The sequence below is a fragment of the Canis aureus genome, chromosome 25 (genome assembly GCF_053574225.1).
Source record: "Canis aureus isolate CA01 chromosome 25, VMU_Caureus_v.1.0, whole genome shotgun sequence".
Classification (NCBI taxonomy): domain Eukaryota; kingdom Metazoa; phylum Chordata; class Mammalia; order Carnivora; family Canidae; genus Canis; species Canis aureus.
The window spans coordinates 6713879-6730061 of NC_135635.1; the positions used below are offsets into that span (position 1 = coordinate 6713879).

The window sequence follows — 16183 nt, forward strand, 5'->3', positions numbered from 1 at the left end:
CACGTAGTGCCTTGATTTTATCTATGATCTTCCCTGCTGGTGGCCAGGAAGGACTTAGGTTAACAGGATGAACTTGTGGATCAGCACCAACACCGGTATCTCTTGCCCTTGTGTTTGAAGGTTTAACACTCTCTAGGGCCCTAGAGAATAATACAGATTTCTGGTTTAGAAGCAATGGGTACAGAATCAAACTGTTTCCATTCACTGAATTTGATCAAATGCCTTACAGTAGTTGTGTGTGTGTGTGTGTGTGGGGGGGGGGGGGGTTGGGGTCTAGCCTCCACATACTGTTCAGATTCCTTCAACATCTTCTAAACAAATCTATGAATTAAAAGCGCTGTAGTTAATGGGTAGCTGCAGCTTCCAGTCAACCCTAAGCCCTTCTTCCCGTAGAACCACCAATGACCAAAGCAGCCTTTAATCCAGAGTATGGAATTGGTGGCTCACGGGCTGACTGTCGCCTGCTTTCAAAATGGTTCTTTTTAAAAGGCGTTGCCCATATTTGCAATCGGGGAGGATTCGCTCCTCTCAAAATCTGGACTCCAGCTTCTCTGGAGAAAACCGGACGACCTCGCCCTAGCAGAGTGGCAGGGGGTGGAGGCCGCATCCCCGCAAGGCAAGGGTGCTTGAAGTCCGCAGACAAGGCATGAGCTCTTCCAGTTCATCATCCCCTCGGTGACCTTCATCACCGTCCGGGCCCTGCTTTACGCTAAACTCCTTCGATTACGGGGCTTAGGACGCGCTCTGGGGAGCAGGTGAGGGGCGCGGCCGGGCGGGCCACAGGCTGCGCCTCTCGCGGCGGCGGCGGCGGCTCTGCGGGGAAGGCACCTCGCCGACAGGTGTGGGCTCCCCTCACGGCGGAGGAGGGTGCAGCCTCCGTCCTTTTCGGTCTCCCGCAGGTAGGCGACTCCTCCCCTCGGTGGTTTCTGCGGCACAGCTGGGGGGGGGGGGGGGGGGCGTGGCCGTGGCCGGCGGGTGCGGAAGAGCAGGCGAGCGTTCCGAGCCTGTGACCCGCTACTGCCCGCCCGGTCTCCCCGCTACTGAGCCAGGACAGCGGGTTTGGCCGCGGAGAACTGAGCTGCTCCGGCCCCCGCTCAGCGGCAGGCAGCGCGGGGCAGCGCGGGGCAGCGGAGGGCAGGGAGGGCCCGCTACGAGCCCGCTCCACGCAGGCGCCGCCCCCACCACCCGCCCAGTAGCCGCGGACCCGAGCGCCCGGCGGCGGCCGACAGCACCGCACTGCGCCTGCGCGCAACCCTCCCGGCGGGCCCGGAAAATCACCTGTTACCTCTACCCGGGGAGGGCGCAGGCCGCCTCACGAGTCTGCGCAGGCGCGCGCCGCCCGCAGCCATTGGTCGGCGCGCGGGCACCCCTCCCCGTCGCCTTTCACATCCTGTGGACAGAGGGGCCCGCCGGAGACGCGGCTTCTGCTTCCGGGTCCCCCCTTGACAGCGGCTTTCCCCGCCCGGCTCAGCGCCCGAGGTCCGGTGAGTGCGTCCGCGGCTGCGGGAGTGCGGGCCCGTGGCGCTACGCCCAGGAACTCCTCCTCCGCTCCCAGCTCGGGTTTCGTTAGCCTTCGAGGCAGAGACGGCCCCCGGCCTTGGGGAGTCGGGGCGGGGGCTCCGCCGGCGTCCCTCGCGCGACCGCGTCTCTCGCCGCCGGCCCCGGGACGCCGCAGGCTTTGCTGCGAGCTTTGCGCATCCCTTGCGGGAAGCGACGCCGCACGTCCTCGCGCTTCGTGCCCTTGCCCTGCGGCGCCTTGCCTCGGCCGGACGTGGCAGGTGCGGCGGGGTCGGGGCGCCCGCGGCTGCGCGGAGGGTCTCCCGGCCTGGGCGCGCGGTGGCACCTCACTAGCGCCGGAACTGTCAGTGTCGCCCCTCTCCCGCTTTGCCATAGAGGACCCCTTGGTGTTTTCTCTGGATCCGAAGTGAAATGCGGGGGGGGGGGGCGGTTTCGGCTCCAGCGGAGGCAAGGGGCCCCTCGGGGTCAGAGGGCGCGGGGCTGCTGTCAGGAGATGGGTCGAGTGTACACTGCCGTGGCCCTTCCCCACGTGCGCTCTGCTTGGACGCAGCAGCACAGAACCGCCGGCCCTGTCCCCAGTTAGGACTTGGAAGCCGGGAGTCCCAAGAGTGCCCCGAAAATGATTGCGGGGTTTAGTGTCTTCAAGGTTATCGTGGCGCCTAAGTGGTTAGCAGAACCAGTTCAGGCTGGGCCTTCCACTTTAGATGTCTGTCTTCTGCCCCCGTCCTTGGAATCTCTGGCGCAAACGCACCTCTGCTTTTTTTTCCTGCTTTTTCCTTGCAACAAAGAAGTATAAGATACAGACCCTTGTCTCTGCATTTAAGCTGTTAGATTCAAACATATGTCAAGTCTAAACTATCTAGAAAATTTCAGAGAGACCTATAAATAAGTGCATAAGGTTATTCATTCATAATAACGTAGGGGCGGCAGCCCCGGGGCTCAGCGGTTTAGCGCCGCCTTCAGCCTAAAGGGCGCGACCCTGAAGACCCCGGACGAGCCCCGTGACCTTGGAGACCCGGGATCGAGGAGGAGTCCCGCGTCGGGCTCCCTGCTTGGAGCCTGCTTCTCCCTCTGCCTGTGTCTCTGCCTCTCTCTCTCTGTCTCTATGAATAAATAAAATAAAATCTTAAAAAAAAAAAATGATGATGATGATAATAATAATAATAATAATTAATACGTAGGGGAGAAGAATGCCCAGTATGAATCTTTGATAGCTTAAACAGACAAATGGCTACTGATTCGCAAAATAGGAACTATTCAAACTTATATTACATAATTCGTAAGGGGCTACTCCATTATGGAAAGCAAAAATTATGTAGTGTGAAAGGACTAAAATAACTTTGGGTTTTTTACCTTAGTAGTCACCATATGCGTAACATATGTAATTTTGCAAGTCTTGGGTTTTTAGAATCTAAAGTAATCTTTACATTCAACAAATATTGAGAACCTGCTATGTGCCAGGAACTATTGAAAATAACACTATATTTACCCTCAAGGAACGTATAGTTCAATAAGAACACGTATTCCTAAGCAGTTCTGTCTAGAAAGCTGATACTGCATACTGTATTTTTTCTGCAGTTTTTGATATATGTTTTTTCATGGAAATGTTCCACCTTGTTTGCTAGAATTTTAAATGTTCCCCAACTAGTATATGGCTCTTATACAGCCAAAACTTTTATCAGTTAAATTTAAGTGTTTTGCGTTATTTTCTTCTTGAATGCTAGAACTCACTGTCAAATTGTGGCTTGAACATATATTTGCCCAAATCTATTTCTCAGCTGTCTTGAACAGCCAATTATTAAAATTTTTAGTTCATTTTGCACTCTTAAATCTTCTTGTTTTCCTACAACCACAAGCATATGTCATTGATATCAACTGCAATTTTTTTTCTACTTTTATATACGTGAGTTTTGACATTTTTGTTTTAGAATATCACCTCAAATATTTTCCTTTTTTTTTCTTTGTTGAAGACATTTTAAACTGTTTCACAGATGCCTCGTTGTTGTTAACATAGATATATTTGTTCCATAGCCTTTTCCCTCTCTTTACACAGGTATCAATCACTTCTATAGCCTTTGGTCAATCGACCAGTCTTTGTGAAATACCTACTTTTTGTGAGACTCTGGCTGGCCTTCCATGGACAAAAAAATAGAAGACAGAGACCTTGCCTTCTAATTGATTACAATTTAGAGGAGAAGCGGTATGAAAATAACTATACTGCAGGGCCAAATATAACAAGTAAGCTAAAGGTGATGCTGATAGGAAAGACCACAGAATCAGAGGAGGAAAAGAGTGTGTGTGGCATCCTCAGCCTTAAAAAAAAAAAAAAAAAAAAAATCCCCTTCCTTGCCTGGTCTTTTTTTAAACTACACAGAGCTCAGTGAGGGTCTTGGGGCCTCTTGGGGACTAGTTCAGAGAGTAGCATTGAAGTGCCGAGGGTCAGAGCATTTTCATCTGGTTTACCCAGCTCCCTAGGCAACTATTATGATCTATTTCTTTATGATTAATAAAAAATATTAATTAATCATTGATCTGTTTGAAATCTACTAGTAAAAGTTGGGAAGGCCTCAGAGAACTCCTAATCCCAGGGACAGGTTTGCTCAGTGATATTGTGTATGCCTAAAACTTCTTTGTTTCAGGCAGTTTGGAGCATGTGAACATACTCTGAGCCTTGATGAGTTCCAGTATGTGGTATATTATGCAGAGCATTCAGAGCAAATACTCTCTCTCAGAGCGCTTAATCCGAACAATCGCTGCCATTCGTTCCTTCCCACATGATAATGTAGAGGACCTCATCAGAGGGGTGAGTGTGCTGGATTGACGGGGAGTCCTGTGGGAGGTGAAGGGGGACAGTTCCTGGGGGAATCATAATAGATTACAGATTTGTAGCATTGACTCACCACAAGATTACAAGTTTTTACGGTCCTCTCACATGTATTAACTTGACCATGAAAGTACATTTCCTTGTGTTTTGCTTCTCTTTCCTTCTCCCTTTCACTTTGTGCATCTGATATTTTCCTCAGGAAAGATGTTCTAGATAACCCTAGTCTCACAGTCTTTGTAAAATGTCTCTCTGGATGTGTTACATATGGGATCCAGCAAGCTCAAAGTCTTCTACACATGTTTTACTAAGGGAGGAAGGAGACGAGCAAAGCAGAAGTGGTTTTCAGATCCTTGTGGTTTATAATAATTACACAGAGAGATATCACTTGCCATCCATCTTGACAGCAGCTACCACTTGGAGTTCTGTAAGGAATGTCAACCCCTAAAGTGCATGGTAATTTTTGACTTAAGAAAACATCTTAAGGTATCTAACCACTGCTATGCAACAATTGTTACATGACTAGTATCCTAGACAGTCTTTGGTCTTTGATACTTTTTTCTGACTATTATTCCTATTGAGAAGTTACAGGGTAATTTTTTGCTCGCTAGAAAATGTATCCAGGTGGTTACCTTTGTACATTCTTTCAACAACTGTAGAATCCTTATTTACAGCCTGGAGCTCTTTAGCTGCTGCAGAGTTGGGTGGTGCAGCTTTGAGAAGAAATAGTCATACAGCGTTAACTTGTTCTCCACAAAAGCGGTACCAGAGGATCCAGCAGTAGGAAGTTTGTCACATTCTAATTCTAGCTCTGCTGCTGAGTCATTCAGCGACTTTGGTCTGCCCCTAGGATCCCCATCTCCTTTCATCAGATTTGAAACAGAAGTACCAGCAGGGCCTAGGTGGCAGAGAATGCAGAAGCTAAGAGGCTACTTTGAAGATGTTTATAAACAAAAAGATAACGTTAAGATGACCTCACTATTAATGATGTTCATCTGTTGAATGGCAAAAGGAACATGCCAGGTTCTGGCTTCAGTGTGACAGACTCCCTTTCCTGACCTTTTCAGAGCATGGTGGCCATGGAGAGTGGATTGCTTTTCCAGCTTTCCTGCCCGATGCTAAGTTTTCCATTGCTTTTACACTTGAGGCTATAGGTCCTCAGCGGTGTCTAGATGACCAAGTTACCTTGTGGAAAAACTTAATAACTTGATCTAGTTCCTTTCATTCATCTTCAGAGTATTCTCTTGGTTTGGATATTATTTAATACACAGGAAGAGAAACTGGGACCAGTAGCATGTTTATAGTACAGTCAGAGCTACAACCCTCTTCTACCCTGGACCCACTTCTGAGTCTCGTCCCACTCAGCGAGCCAGAGCTGAGCACACTGACTGGAGTTTCCTTCTGCCCATAGGGAGCAGATGTGAACTGTACCCATGGCACACTGAAGCCACTGCACTGTGCCTGCATGGTGTCAGATGCTGACTGTGTGGAGTTACTCTTGGAAAAAGGAGCTGAGGTAAAGTTTTTACCACTGTCACATTAATGGTCCACTAAAACTTGAGCTTCACATTTTCCTAAAGCTTGTCTCTTCTCCCATATCTTCCCATCTTCTGGCCCACGGTCACATTGGCATAGCCAGTTTTAAAGCAAAATGTAACGGTAAATATATTCTGTGATCCAAAGGATTTCATTGCTTTGCCTTTCTTTCTTAAGTTGCCTGTGGCTCCAGAAGAGGGGGTTTTATCTCCCCTTTCTCTCCCAGTCTTCCTTCTGGGGTTGTTTACATTTCCATTCAGTCCTCCTGTTGCCTCTTGACTGTCCAGGAGCTCTAAGTACAGAGGCCCCTCACTTGAGGTTTTAGATTAAATCTAAACCATTGACACCTGCTACCAGACACGAACTTCTAATACCACTGTAACTGGGAGATGAATATCATTAGGTAACCCATTCCTCAGGGCTGAGCTACTTGTGCTATCTGCCCACTAATTATTTTCCATTTATTGTATCTTGTTCCTATCTTCTTTTTAATGTATCTTAAAATAAGAGACATGGGTTAATTTATATTGGCATTAGCAAGAAGCAGCTTAGTGTAATGAATGATTAAAAGAATGGACTCGGGAGCCAGACTTCATGGATTTGAATCCCAGCTCTGTCACTTCCAGCTGTGTGACTTTGAACACGTTACTTAATTTTTCTTTGCCTCGGTTTCCCCATCTGTAAAACGAGGGTGATAATGATCCCTTCTTCACAAGATTGTCAAGTACGTAGTACACCAGCATGTAGTAATTGCTAAGTCAGCACTTGTTTAATAAATAAATAAGCAGTTTTAACTATTTGCAAGCAATCAGGAAGTTGCATGTGCTGAGGCGCTAATTGGAATCAGACGTGCCATGAAGCTGGTGTTCAGGCCCCAAATATTGGTCAGTTAGCCTAAGGGGCCATCATCTCCACACAGCCATGCTGTTCTCTGCTTGTCGTTATCTATTCCATCACTCTTGTGAGTGGCCCTGAAATGAAAGCCAGTGACTAATGTCAATGATGAAAATCTCCTGGGGGAGAAAAGTTTTTAGCTAAATAGAAAGTTAAACTCAGTTAAATATTTCATTGTATTTTTATTGCACTTTTAGGGGAAGATAGTATAAATTTGGGTTTTGAAGTCTTTGTAGCCTTCAAAAATTAAAAGTAATGTTGATTTTTAGCAAGTCAGCTGCTCTTCCAGCATTGGAAGATCTGTGCTCTTCCCTTCAGATGCTTTTATCGAAGTTCTCTTGTGACTGCACAGCATATTTTTGCAAGGGAGCTGATTGGATTAACAATTTGAGCTGCTCTGTATGGCTACAGAGCACAGCAACGCTACGTGGGCAGAGTTTGGCCTCATTTTTCAGTGTGATTGCCATTATCCACAGGATAGAGTGAGATGGGATAAGCAAAATAATCTAAAGCCTTTACTCTGGCTAATATATTCAAGCTACTTTCCAATAAATGTATACTTTCCAATAAATGTCTTCCAGAGTAGTTACAAGGTTTTAGACCTCATCTCTTTCTTTACCCCTTACCCCATGGTAGGGATCCTAGTGAATAATAAACAAGAACAGAGCAAAAGCCTAAATAATGCAGGCCACCTAGTCAATGCCCAGAATAGAGTGCTGGTTGTTTTGAGACCATTCTCTCCCTATTTGTTCCTAAGTTCTTGTCATATCTCCTCTTGATCACCAAGACTCCTTGGGAATTGCTTGTTGATTCTCATATTCAGAACAGGACATAGCAAAGGTAGTGGACTGATACACGCAAGCTTTTGCCCGCCCATCTTCCTGTCAGCAGTCTAGCTACTGTAACGTAGTTCCTCCCTCTTTACAGGTGAATGCCCTGGATGGTTACAACCGAACAGCCCTCCACTATGCAGCTGAGAAAGATGAGGCTTGTGTGGAGGTCCTCTTGGAGTATGGAGCAAACCCCAATGCACTGGATGGCAACCGAGACACCCCACTTCACTGGGCAGCCTTTAAGAACAATGCCGAGTGTGTGCGGGCCCTGCTAGAGAGCGGGGCCTCTGTCAATGCCCTGGATTATAACAATGATACCCCGCTCAGCTGGGCCGCCATGAAGGGAAATCTCGAGAGCGTTAGCATCCTTCTTGATTATGGTGCAGAGGTCAGAGTCATCAACCTAAAAGGCCAGACGCCCATCTCCCGCCTGGTGGCTCTGTTAGTTAGGGGACTCGGAACAGAGAAGGAAGACTCTTGCTTTGAGCTCCTCCACAGAGCTGTTGGACACTTTGAATTAAGGAAGAATGGCACCATGCCCCGCGAAGTAGCCAGAGACCAGCAGCTGTGTGAAAAACTGACTGTTCTGTGCTCAGCCCCAGGAACTCTAAAAACACTCTCTCGCTATGCTGTGCGCCGGAGTTTAGGACTCCAGTATCTGCCAGATGCAGTCAAGGGCCTCCCACTGCCAGCTTCTCTGAAGGAATACCTGTTACTTGTGGAATAGGCTGGAGGAGACATTTGCACCGTCACGCAGGCAACTCCGGCCGAGGTGTTTCCCTGCAGTACACTCTTTGTCTTGGAAAACAGGAAAAGCAGTCGTTCCTGTTGTGTGGTTTGTATTTAGAGGCAACGTGTCACAACAGTAACCTCCACACCATCTCCCCTCCCTAAACCAAGCAACCAAACAAAAAAATCCCTCACTTTTGTTTTCTGTTTATTGCTTACTTGGCTTTTTATATTGCACCCTGCAAATGGAGAGGCCTCCCCCCTCCCCTATAGGGAAAAAGTGCAACTAAACTCTAGGAAGATGAAAAGTATTTCAAGAATGTGTGTTTAGCTTTCCTTCGGGAACATGATTAACATTTCAGAAGCATCCCTCCAGAAGCATTGTAACTGGTCCATGAAGAAGTTTCAAACATCCCAGCCAAAGATGAAGATCCTCCAACCTCACAGGATGTGCAGACTCACAGTTGGGCTGGATGATGCCCTAAGGTGCGGCCACGGCACGGAGCGACCGGAGGGGACTGCCCCTCGCTCACCATCAGAGGAACCTGTACCTTTGGCCTCTTTTCCATGGGTGTGCCTGAGGCTTACGGTAGCTCAGCAATAGCATTGTCTTGCTGCTTTCCACATGGTAGAAGAGAGGTCCAAGCAGTCCTAAGAACTCCGTGTCCTCAGAACTTTTATCCTAACGCAGTTCTTTCTCTTGGTGAAAGCCAGTTTGCTCCATCGGGCTTGGCAGGTGTTTGAGCACCTTCGGTGAAGGTGTTTTACGCCAGCAGGAGACGATGGGCTGGGCTGCCTCTTCCCATGGGTCTTCTTCATTTCCTTGTAGGCAGCTCACTCTCCTAAGAGTTGGGAGTTACTTTCCTTTCAGTTGTTTTGGAAAGTTTGCTTTTTACTGATCTATACAAGATGTCAGGGGAGCGGAGGGTGCGGGGGACAAGCTCTGTAAGAGCTGCTTTTGCGATGGCCCGCCTACTCACCACAGAGCTGCTTTAGGGACCCATACTTAGCCAACAGTACTCTTCCTTTTCATGGTCCTAAACTAGATCAAGTCGTTACTGATCTTGGATGACCCAGATGCAATTTTGAAAAACCTTTTTTTTTTTTTTTAACTGATTGGAAACTACAAATAAAAATGATTGGAATCTGCTGACACAGCTAATTTGAAAAACTATGTCTGCTTTTGCCCTTTTGCTGTTGCTAGAGTTTTTTTGTTTTTTCTTTTATTTTTTTTCTTTTATTTTTTTTGCTCACTTGAAAAAAGAGAAATAAACACTTCTAAAAGCAATTTTGGCAATTTCTACTATTCCTGCTTCTCTCCATGTTATTTAATCACTGGGAGTCCCATTGTCCATCACTCTGGAGCGGGGCTGCCATCACCCTCCTCATTAGCTGGTCTGAGGATGCCGTGACAAACAGTGCTTGATATTTATTGTGATTTCTCTTCCCCTTAAAGAACTGCCCAAAGAACATCTGGCTGCTTTAATTCTGGATTCTGACAAGCCGCCTCAGTTCCTGTTCAGAACCGTTTGCACAGTACAGAGGTAATACAGAGCAAAAGCAGCGTACTAGAGATAATCCTTCCTCCACCACTGGTGAAACCTTGAACCTCTCCCTGCTTCGTCAAGCAAATGAGGAAACCGGGTTGGGGGGAGTATGTGTGCTTGTGACAAGTGACAGGTCTGGTTTTTGGAAACTAAGCTTAAACCCGGCATCAACAGGGCACCATCCTATCAGTTTAGATGGTTCCTGAAGACCAACTGCATGATGCAGTCACATGGCTAATGAGGAGGAGGAAGCTGTTGTTATGGCACAGAAAATAAATTGAGCTGAATAGGAACCAACAACTCTCTAAAGCCATATTTCAGCCAACCCACCAAACCAGGTCCTGGTCTGGGGGTCCCTTTCCCAGGCTTTCAAAATGTGCATGGCTCCTCACAAATGGAGTCTGCCTTTCATCTAGGAAGGAGTACGGGGGAAGAGTTGAGAAGAAAGAACCCTAGGTTGTCAGAAGAGGAGTAGAGCTCATAGGATGGCTGGAAAAAAAGCACCCTCAGGTCATGAGCATATGATCAGAAGGTGAAACACAACTTCATGCTTAAAAGAGAGCCTGGCACGTCCTATGGCTATGGAGGATACAGGAGGGACTGGTGTGGAATGAGGGTAAGGACCAGTGTACGATGATGTTCTAGATCCCTATGTTCATAGCCAAGAGATGCTGTGGGGGGACAAAAGCCATGAGGTGGAGAGAGGTACATGGGGTGATCGTATGGGCTGCATTTTCCCAGGTGTCTGAGCAGAGTCCAGTCCTTAGGGTTGACAGGATGACATTCACTTGTGAAAGTGACAACAGGAGAACCAAAAGCACAGTGACCAGTTGGCATTTATTAGTGTAGCTATTGTTTGTCACTGCAGTAAAAGTAATAGAGGAACCAAGACTTTGTTATCACAAAGAAATAAATAAAGCTTATTTTCAGGAAAATTCTAACCGAGTAGCTGAAATCTAGCAGTAGCACTAGAGGAGCCCAGTCTTGTGTGACAGATGAAGCTGGGGTAGAAGTTGATAAATTCCACCTAAAAGGAGCCTCTACTCACTGCCCGCTGCCCCAGCTCCCTGGCCAGAGCTGGTCATGGCTACAGTTGCAGAATAAAAGGAAACCTAAAGAAAAATGAGCTAAAATACTTGGGGATACATGGACTTGGATCTATCAGGGGGTGAGCTGACCATGATCAGACAATCCATGACCCTCACTCCAAAGAGGGTTAGATAGAAGTTTCTCCGGATCGCTTCCGACTGATGTGCTCCAGGTGGGCGTGCTCTGTGGTGTCCAAGTCAATCTCGTACTTGGCTAGGATTTTGAGGATGGGCCTCAGCTTCAGCCACCACTGTTCCTTGGGGATGCGGTGACTACAGAGAAATGAGAGAGATGATGATTTCAGCTTTTAGCAACCCAACTGACTTCTATCCAAAGCTTATGGAAAGAAGTTGAGTAGAAGAGGCCGGATTTTAGGGCACGGGGTTAAGATCTGAAATAGGTGTGATGACGGTGTTAGTCCTAGGATGAGAGGATTGAAGGCAGCACACAGGCTGGGAAGAGCAGACCCTGAAACTACCAGGGAAGCAGATGTACTCACTCAAAATCTGTCTGGTCCTTCAGCTCAGTCACTGGTTGAAAGACCAGAGCCCTCTTACGCATCCCCAGAACACAGCCCGAGTCTGGCGTATTGGCAAAGATCCTCCCTGCAATGAAGGACGATCGGTAAGCTTCAATAATGGGGAACCAGCCTCTGTGGAGGGGGCTTCCCCTCTTTCCCAACCTACCATTACGGTAACTCTCTTTGATTTTCCCAGACATCCAGTTCATAGCCTTGGCGCCCATCTTAGTGGCAAAATTCCTATCAAATGGAGTTGGGCTCCCACCCTGGAAAAAAAGCATAAAGATTACAGAGGGAAAGACTCTAATCAAGTAGCAGAAATACCTAAACATACAGAGATAAAGAAATGGCCTCAGGTTTACGGCCAGTAACAGGAATCCAGAAGTCTAACTCTGAAAGAAAATTCTGAGACCGTGCTGAGCACCAGAGTGCGCGGGCACAGCAAGTGTGGCCATTTATCAGGAGTAAGGGTGACTAATTAGACAAGGGGGTAACTGGTCTCACAGCTGCCTCTTCTAGCTCCACAGCTGTCAGCTCCTGTTCCTTCACCTGGCGTCTGGCCATTCAGTCACTTCTGAGCAGCCCTTGTCAGTCACCATCATCAATGACACAGAAGCGTTCCTTAGGAACCAATATGGATGCCCTTGGGAGCACCTCACAATAACATAAAACACCACATAGATTTTCTCTGAACTAAGTGAACGTAGGTGGGAAGCGGGGACGAGGTGGCCATACTTTATCCAATAGTACCCCATTCTTAAGGGTACTATTGGGGTCCATACTTAAGCAGCATTGGCTGGAGACACCGGATGGAGAGGCCTAAGACCACTAGAACCATCGGGGAGCACGGCCCACCATAGGTGTGGGGGTTGAACGTGGATTGTAGAAAGGTATCCATTTCCCCCGGAAACCCCAGTCCGTGGAGATGGAGCCCACACCAGCGAGGTGCCTGTGCGCACGCCCCAGGTTCCTTCTGGAAGGCAGCGTGGTGTGGTGGGAAGGGCCCTGGAATAGGTGCCCTGGCTCTCACCCAGGCTTGTTTCTCCTCTCTGGGCTCATGTTCTTCATCTGAACTAGTGGTTCTCACCTGGAGGTGACTTTCCCTCCCAGGGGACATCTGGCAATGTCTGAAGACATTTTTGTAGTTGTTACAACTCCAGAAGGAGGTGCTACGGGCCTCTAGGGCGTAGAGTCCACGGTTGTCGCTAAAGGATCCCACAGTGCACACAACAGCCACCCGCGATGAAGAATTATCCAGCCCACCCTGCCCTAAATGGAGAGGACGGACCACATCATCTCTAAGGCTATTTCCAGAGTAGAGATATTCAGGTCCTATGACAGTAAGAAATTGCAGGCTCACGCTCTGGTGGCACCAATGGCCTCCGGCAGATTAGAGACCAGTGGGAGACCCAGTGGCCACAGAGGATATGGCCATCTGGTGAGGGGCAGGACGGGGCACCTTCCCTACCTGCTGCATGTGGCCGAGCACATTCTTCCTGCTGTCGAAGATGCCCTTCCCCTCCTCAGAGTACAGGTTGAAAATGAAGTCCGTGGTATAGTTCTCATTGCACTTCTCATTCCTGCCAAGTAGACACCAAAAGCCTGACTCTGGTCCTCTCCCCATCCATCCCTCACAACCCTTTCCTGCTTTTTCCATCTCCTCCCGTGGCTCAGGTTCTCTCCCTTTGTATCCAAATTCCCCGGGGGTGTCCCGAGCGTGGGTGCAGCCTGTGGGCTAGAGCCAGAGCCTATTGTCTCTTCACTCAGGAACAAGCCGTGGATGAGGTACCTTAACACCAGGCCCCTCTTCACAGTTGTTTTCATCTTTTGCACCAGATGTTCAACATTTGCCTGAAAACAGAGCAAATCCTAAGCCTAGCTGGGAGTGGATGAGGCTGGGCACGTGCCTAGCTCTCTGGTTCCCCACCAGGCCTCTCTCTCTAGAAGCGGAGACACGGAAGACAGCTGTCTGCGATCCTGTCTCGTCCCTACAAGAAGTTCAGTGGACAGAAATGTAAACAGAGATTCCGAATGAGACAGGCCGAGCTGGAAGGAGGCAAGTCCGAGGCAGCTGTGGCAACTGCCAGTTTTGCCTTTCCACCCGCTCCCAGTGTCCCTTCCCAGGGGTTTCCGGTTCCCTCAGGGGGCTGACTCTCGCTCTCAGTGTTGCCCTTTAAATGGTTTGCTTGTGTGTGTGCAGCAGTCATTGAAGGAACCAGTTCCTTCATCTGGGCTTTGAGTCAGGGGTACAGGAGGAAGACTCCCACCCTCCATCCCTGGCAGGGGTTGGCTGGGTTTTCAGATTAGGGAGTTCCCTCAGCCTGCTGCCCCTCCACTTGGTGGTTCTTCTTTCCTCCAGCGAACTGAGATCTTGGAAAATTAGGATCATGTGGTCTCTCTGTGGAACAGGAGTCGGAGCGCCCCCCACCCCGGAAGTGACAGGAAAGAGCCTGGGAGCAAGGGAAATCTGGAGGGGTGGCCTGATGCCGTAGAAAGACGGACTCTCTGCTGGTTAAACCACCTCGCCAGTTTAGACAAGGCTTTTAACCTCTCTAAATGGTTCTCGTCTGTAACATGGAGATGATAACTCTCCTGCACGTCTGTTTTGAAGACAAAATGCAAAAACACATGAGAAGGGCTTAGCAACATGCCGTCCTTCACAACAAACGCTCCCTACGACAGGAGCTGTGGTTGTGTGTGTGAGGTGATGCCGGGAAATGCCTGCGTGCCGCTCCTCGCAGTCTCCTAGCAGGGCCCCGAGGACCAGGCGGCTGTCCTCATCTCGAGTTCTCACAGCTCGGGTTGCTGTGGGGACAGTGCGGACAGAGCTACGTTACAGGCCCCGGGTGGCCGTCTACCTGCAGGTCCCGAATGGTGAAGGGCTCCTCAAAAATGTAGGCAGCATCCGCCCCAGCGGCCAGGCCTGCCATGGTGGCCAGGTAGCCGCAGTAGCCACCCATAGTTTCAATGATGAACACCCGCCGCTTGGTGCCTGCTGCTGACTGCTTGATGCGGTCACAGGTCTGCAAAGACAGTGGGTCCTAGTTAGACCGGGCCCGGGATCTGATCCTCGTCCCTCCTCTGGCCCTTGCAGCAACCCAGCTCCTCCCCAGGCCAGCCAGGCCCCTACGCCTCCTCACATTCCTGCCTTCGGGGACGGCAGCCCCGCTTGCCAACCAGGCTGTGGAAGTCCTCTCCTCAGAAGGGAGTCGTACTCAGCCCTTCTGTCACTCAGAGTGGGGAAATTAGGCCACAGGCCCTCAGGAAGGAGAAGCCATTCGGCAGGTTTCTAGGATGGAGACTCACAGGTGAGAATGAGCCCCATATGTGGTCCAATAAAGTCTGGGAAAAGGCCTGCGCTTCAAGAAGCACTTTTCAAACACTCGCTTGGCTGGTAGCAAAAAAGGAGGTCACTTTCGGGGCACCTGGGTGGCTCAGTTGGTTAAGTGTCTGCCTTCAGCTCAGGTCATGATCTCGGGGTCCTGGGACCGAGCACGGCACTGGGCTCCCTGCTCAGCGGGGAGCCTGCTTCTCCCTCTGTCCCTCCCCCTTGCTCATGCTCTCTCTCTCTCTCAAATAAATAAATAAAATCTTAAATTAGAAAAAAAAAAAAAAAAAAGAGCCGTTCACTTTCTAGGAGCACAGGCAGCCCAGGGACTACAGTCCCGGCCCGAGGCCTGGGGGGCGGCGGCGGGCTCTCACCGTGCAGATAGTGTTGAGGGCTGTGTCAGCGCCCACGCTGAAGTCCGAGCCAGGGACGTTGTTGGACACCGTAGCAGGGATGACCACAAACGGGATGCACAGCTCATCAAACTGCTTCCTGCCCTCCATCAGCTCCAGGCCCCCAGTGTAAGCCTGCGAAGAAGAACCGCAGCAGGGGTGGCGGTGAGGGGGGGAAGTGAGAGGTGGGGGGGGCGGTGCAGAGGGAAAGAAACGGCAAGGCACTCACCTCAAAGCCCCCGATGATGATCAGGCCCTGAATGTTAAACTTAGTGATGTTGGCACTGATCTGCTCAAAGCTCTTCTTGGGCAGAGTCCTGGTTGAGCGGGGTGGGGCAGGGGCGGGCGATGGGGAGAGGAGACAGCAAAATCGAGGGAGAGAAAAGCTAGACTCAGGAGGTGCTTGATGTATATTTCCAGACTTGTGCCCCTTCCCTCGGCCACGTCTCCCCGCTGCCCAGGGGTCCGCCCTGGGGCTTTAGGTTGCCAGAGCTGCTAATTCACTGAGGCAGCTGCAACGTGGGGACAGAGGGTCCCCTACAGCAGCATGGACGCTGACCTAATGAACCGACACTATACTTCACGGGGAATCTTCAGGGCTGACCTGGAGGAGGTGCTCCTAGGGTGCCACTTACCTCTTAGTCCCAAGTTTGGAACCGCCTTGGCCAGTCCAGCCCCCCACATAGCTCCAGCCAGCCTCCTCGATCTGCAGGAGAGGGTCGCGCAGGTCTGCACCACTCCCTGAGCCCTGAGCCCACCCCAACCCCCACCCCTTGGAAGAGGAACGCCAGGCACCGGCTCTTCCCCACCCCAATGAACTCCTTCCACCCTTATGGGCTCGTTCACAAATAAGCACCTACTTATGCCGGGCACCGCACTGAGCTTCGGGATAGAGAATTAAATCACGTATGTGGCTCCTGCCTGTTTATACTGCCTTAAAATTAAGTAGCTACTTCTGCTCAAACCCTGAGAGGAA

The 16183-nt window shown here is 49.7% G+C and overlaps 2 protein-coding genes across 15 annotated transcripts in view; one reads left to right on the forward strand and one right to left on the reverse strand.

Annotated features, from left to right (window-relative positions):
• The window catches only part of ASB8 (ankyrin repeat and SOCS box containing 8), a 32059-nt gene extending 22422 nt beyond the window's left edge, over positions 1-9637 (forward strand). Inside the window, exons 1-5 of one of the 10 annotated variants that reach the window (XM_077870301.1) lie at positions 1342-1484; positions 3572-3756; positions 4158-4321; positions 5751-5855; positions 7697-9637. In XM_077870301.1, the coding sequence (XP_077726427.1) occupies positions 4193-4321; positions 5751-5855; positions 7697-8329 (867 nt within the window). In that variant the 5' untranslated portion in view covers positions 1342-1484; positions 3572-3756; positions 4158-4192 and the 3' untranslated portion in view covers positions 8330-9637. Of the gene's footprint in view, positions 1-1326; positions 1485-3557; positions 3757-4157; positions 4322-5750; positions 5856-7696 lie in introns of those variants that run through there. The other 9 variants (XM_077870298.1, XM_077870300.1, XM_077870302.1 and 6 more) reach the window with 9 other exon arrangements.
• Positions 9638-10696: 1059 nt separating this feature from the next.
• The window catches only part of PFKM (phosphofructokinase, muscle), a 44814-nt gene continuing 39327 nt past the window's right edge, over positions 10697-16183 (reverse strand). For all 5 annotated transcript variants that reach the window (XM_077870286.1, XM_077870284.1, XM_077870283.1 and 2 more), the window contains 9 exons: positions 15843-15913; positions 15437-15524; positions 15190-15342; positions 14346-14510; positions 13277-13338; positions 12956-13067; positions 11654-11753; positions 11467-11572; positions 10697-11239 (listed from right to left, as the gene is read on the reverse strand). In XM_077870286.1, coding sequence (XP_077726412.1) covers positions 11095-11239; positions 11467-11572; positions 11654-11753; positions 12956-13067; positions 13277-13338; positions 14346-14510; positions 15190-15342; positions 15437-15524; positions 15843-15913 — 1002 coding nt within the window. In that variant the 3' untranslated portion in view covers positions 10697-11094. The remainder of the gene's footprint in view (positions 11240-11466; positions 11573-11653; positions 11754-12955; positions 13068-13276; positions 13339-14345; positions 14511-15189; positions 15343-15436; positions 15525-15842; positions 15914-16183) is intronic.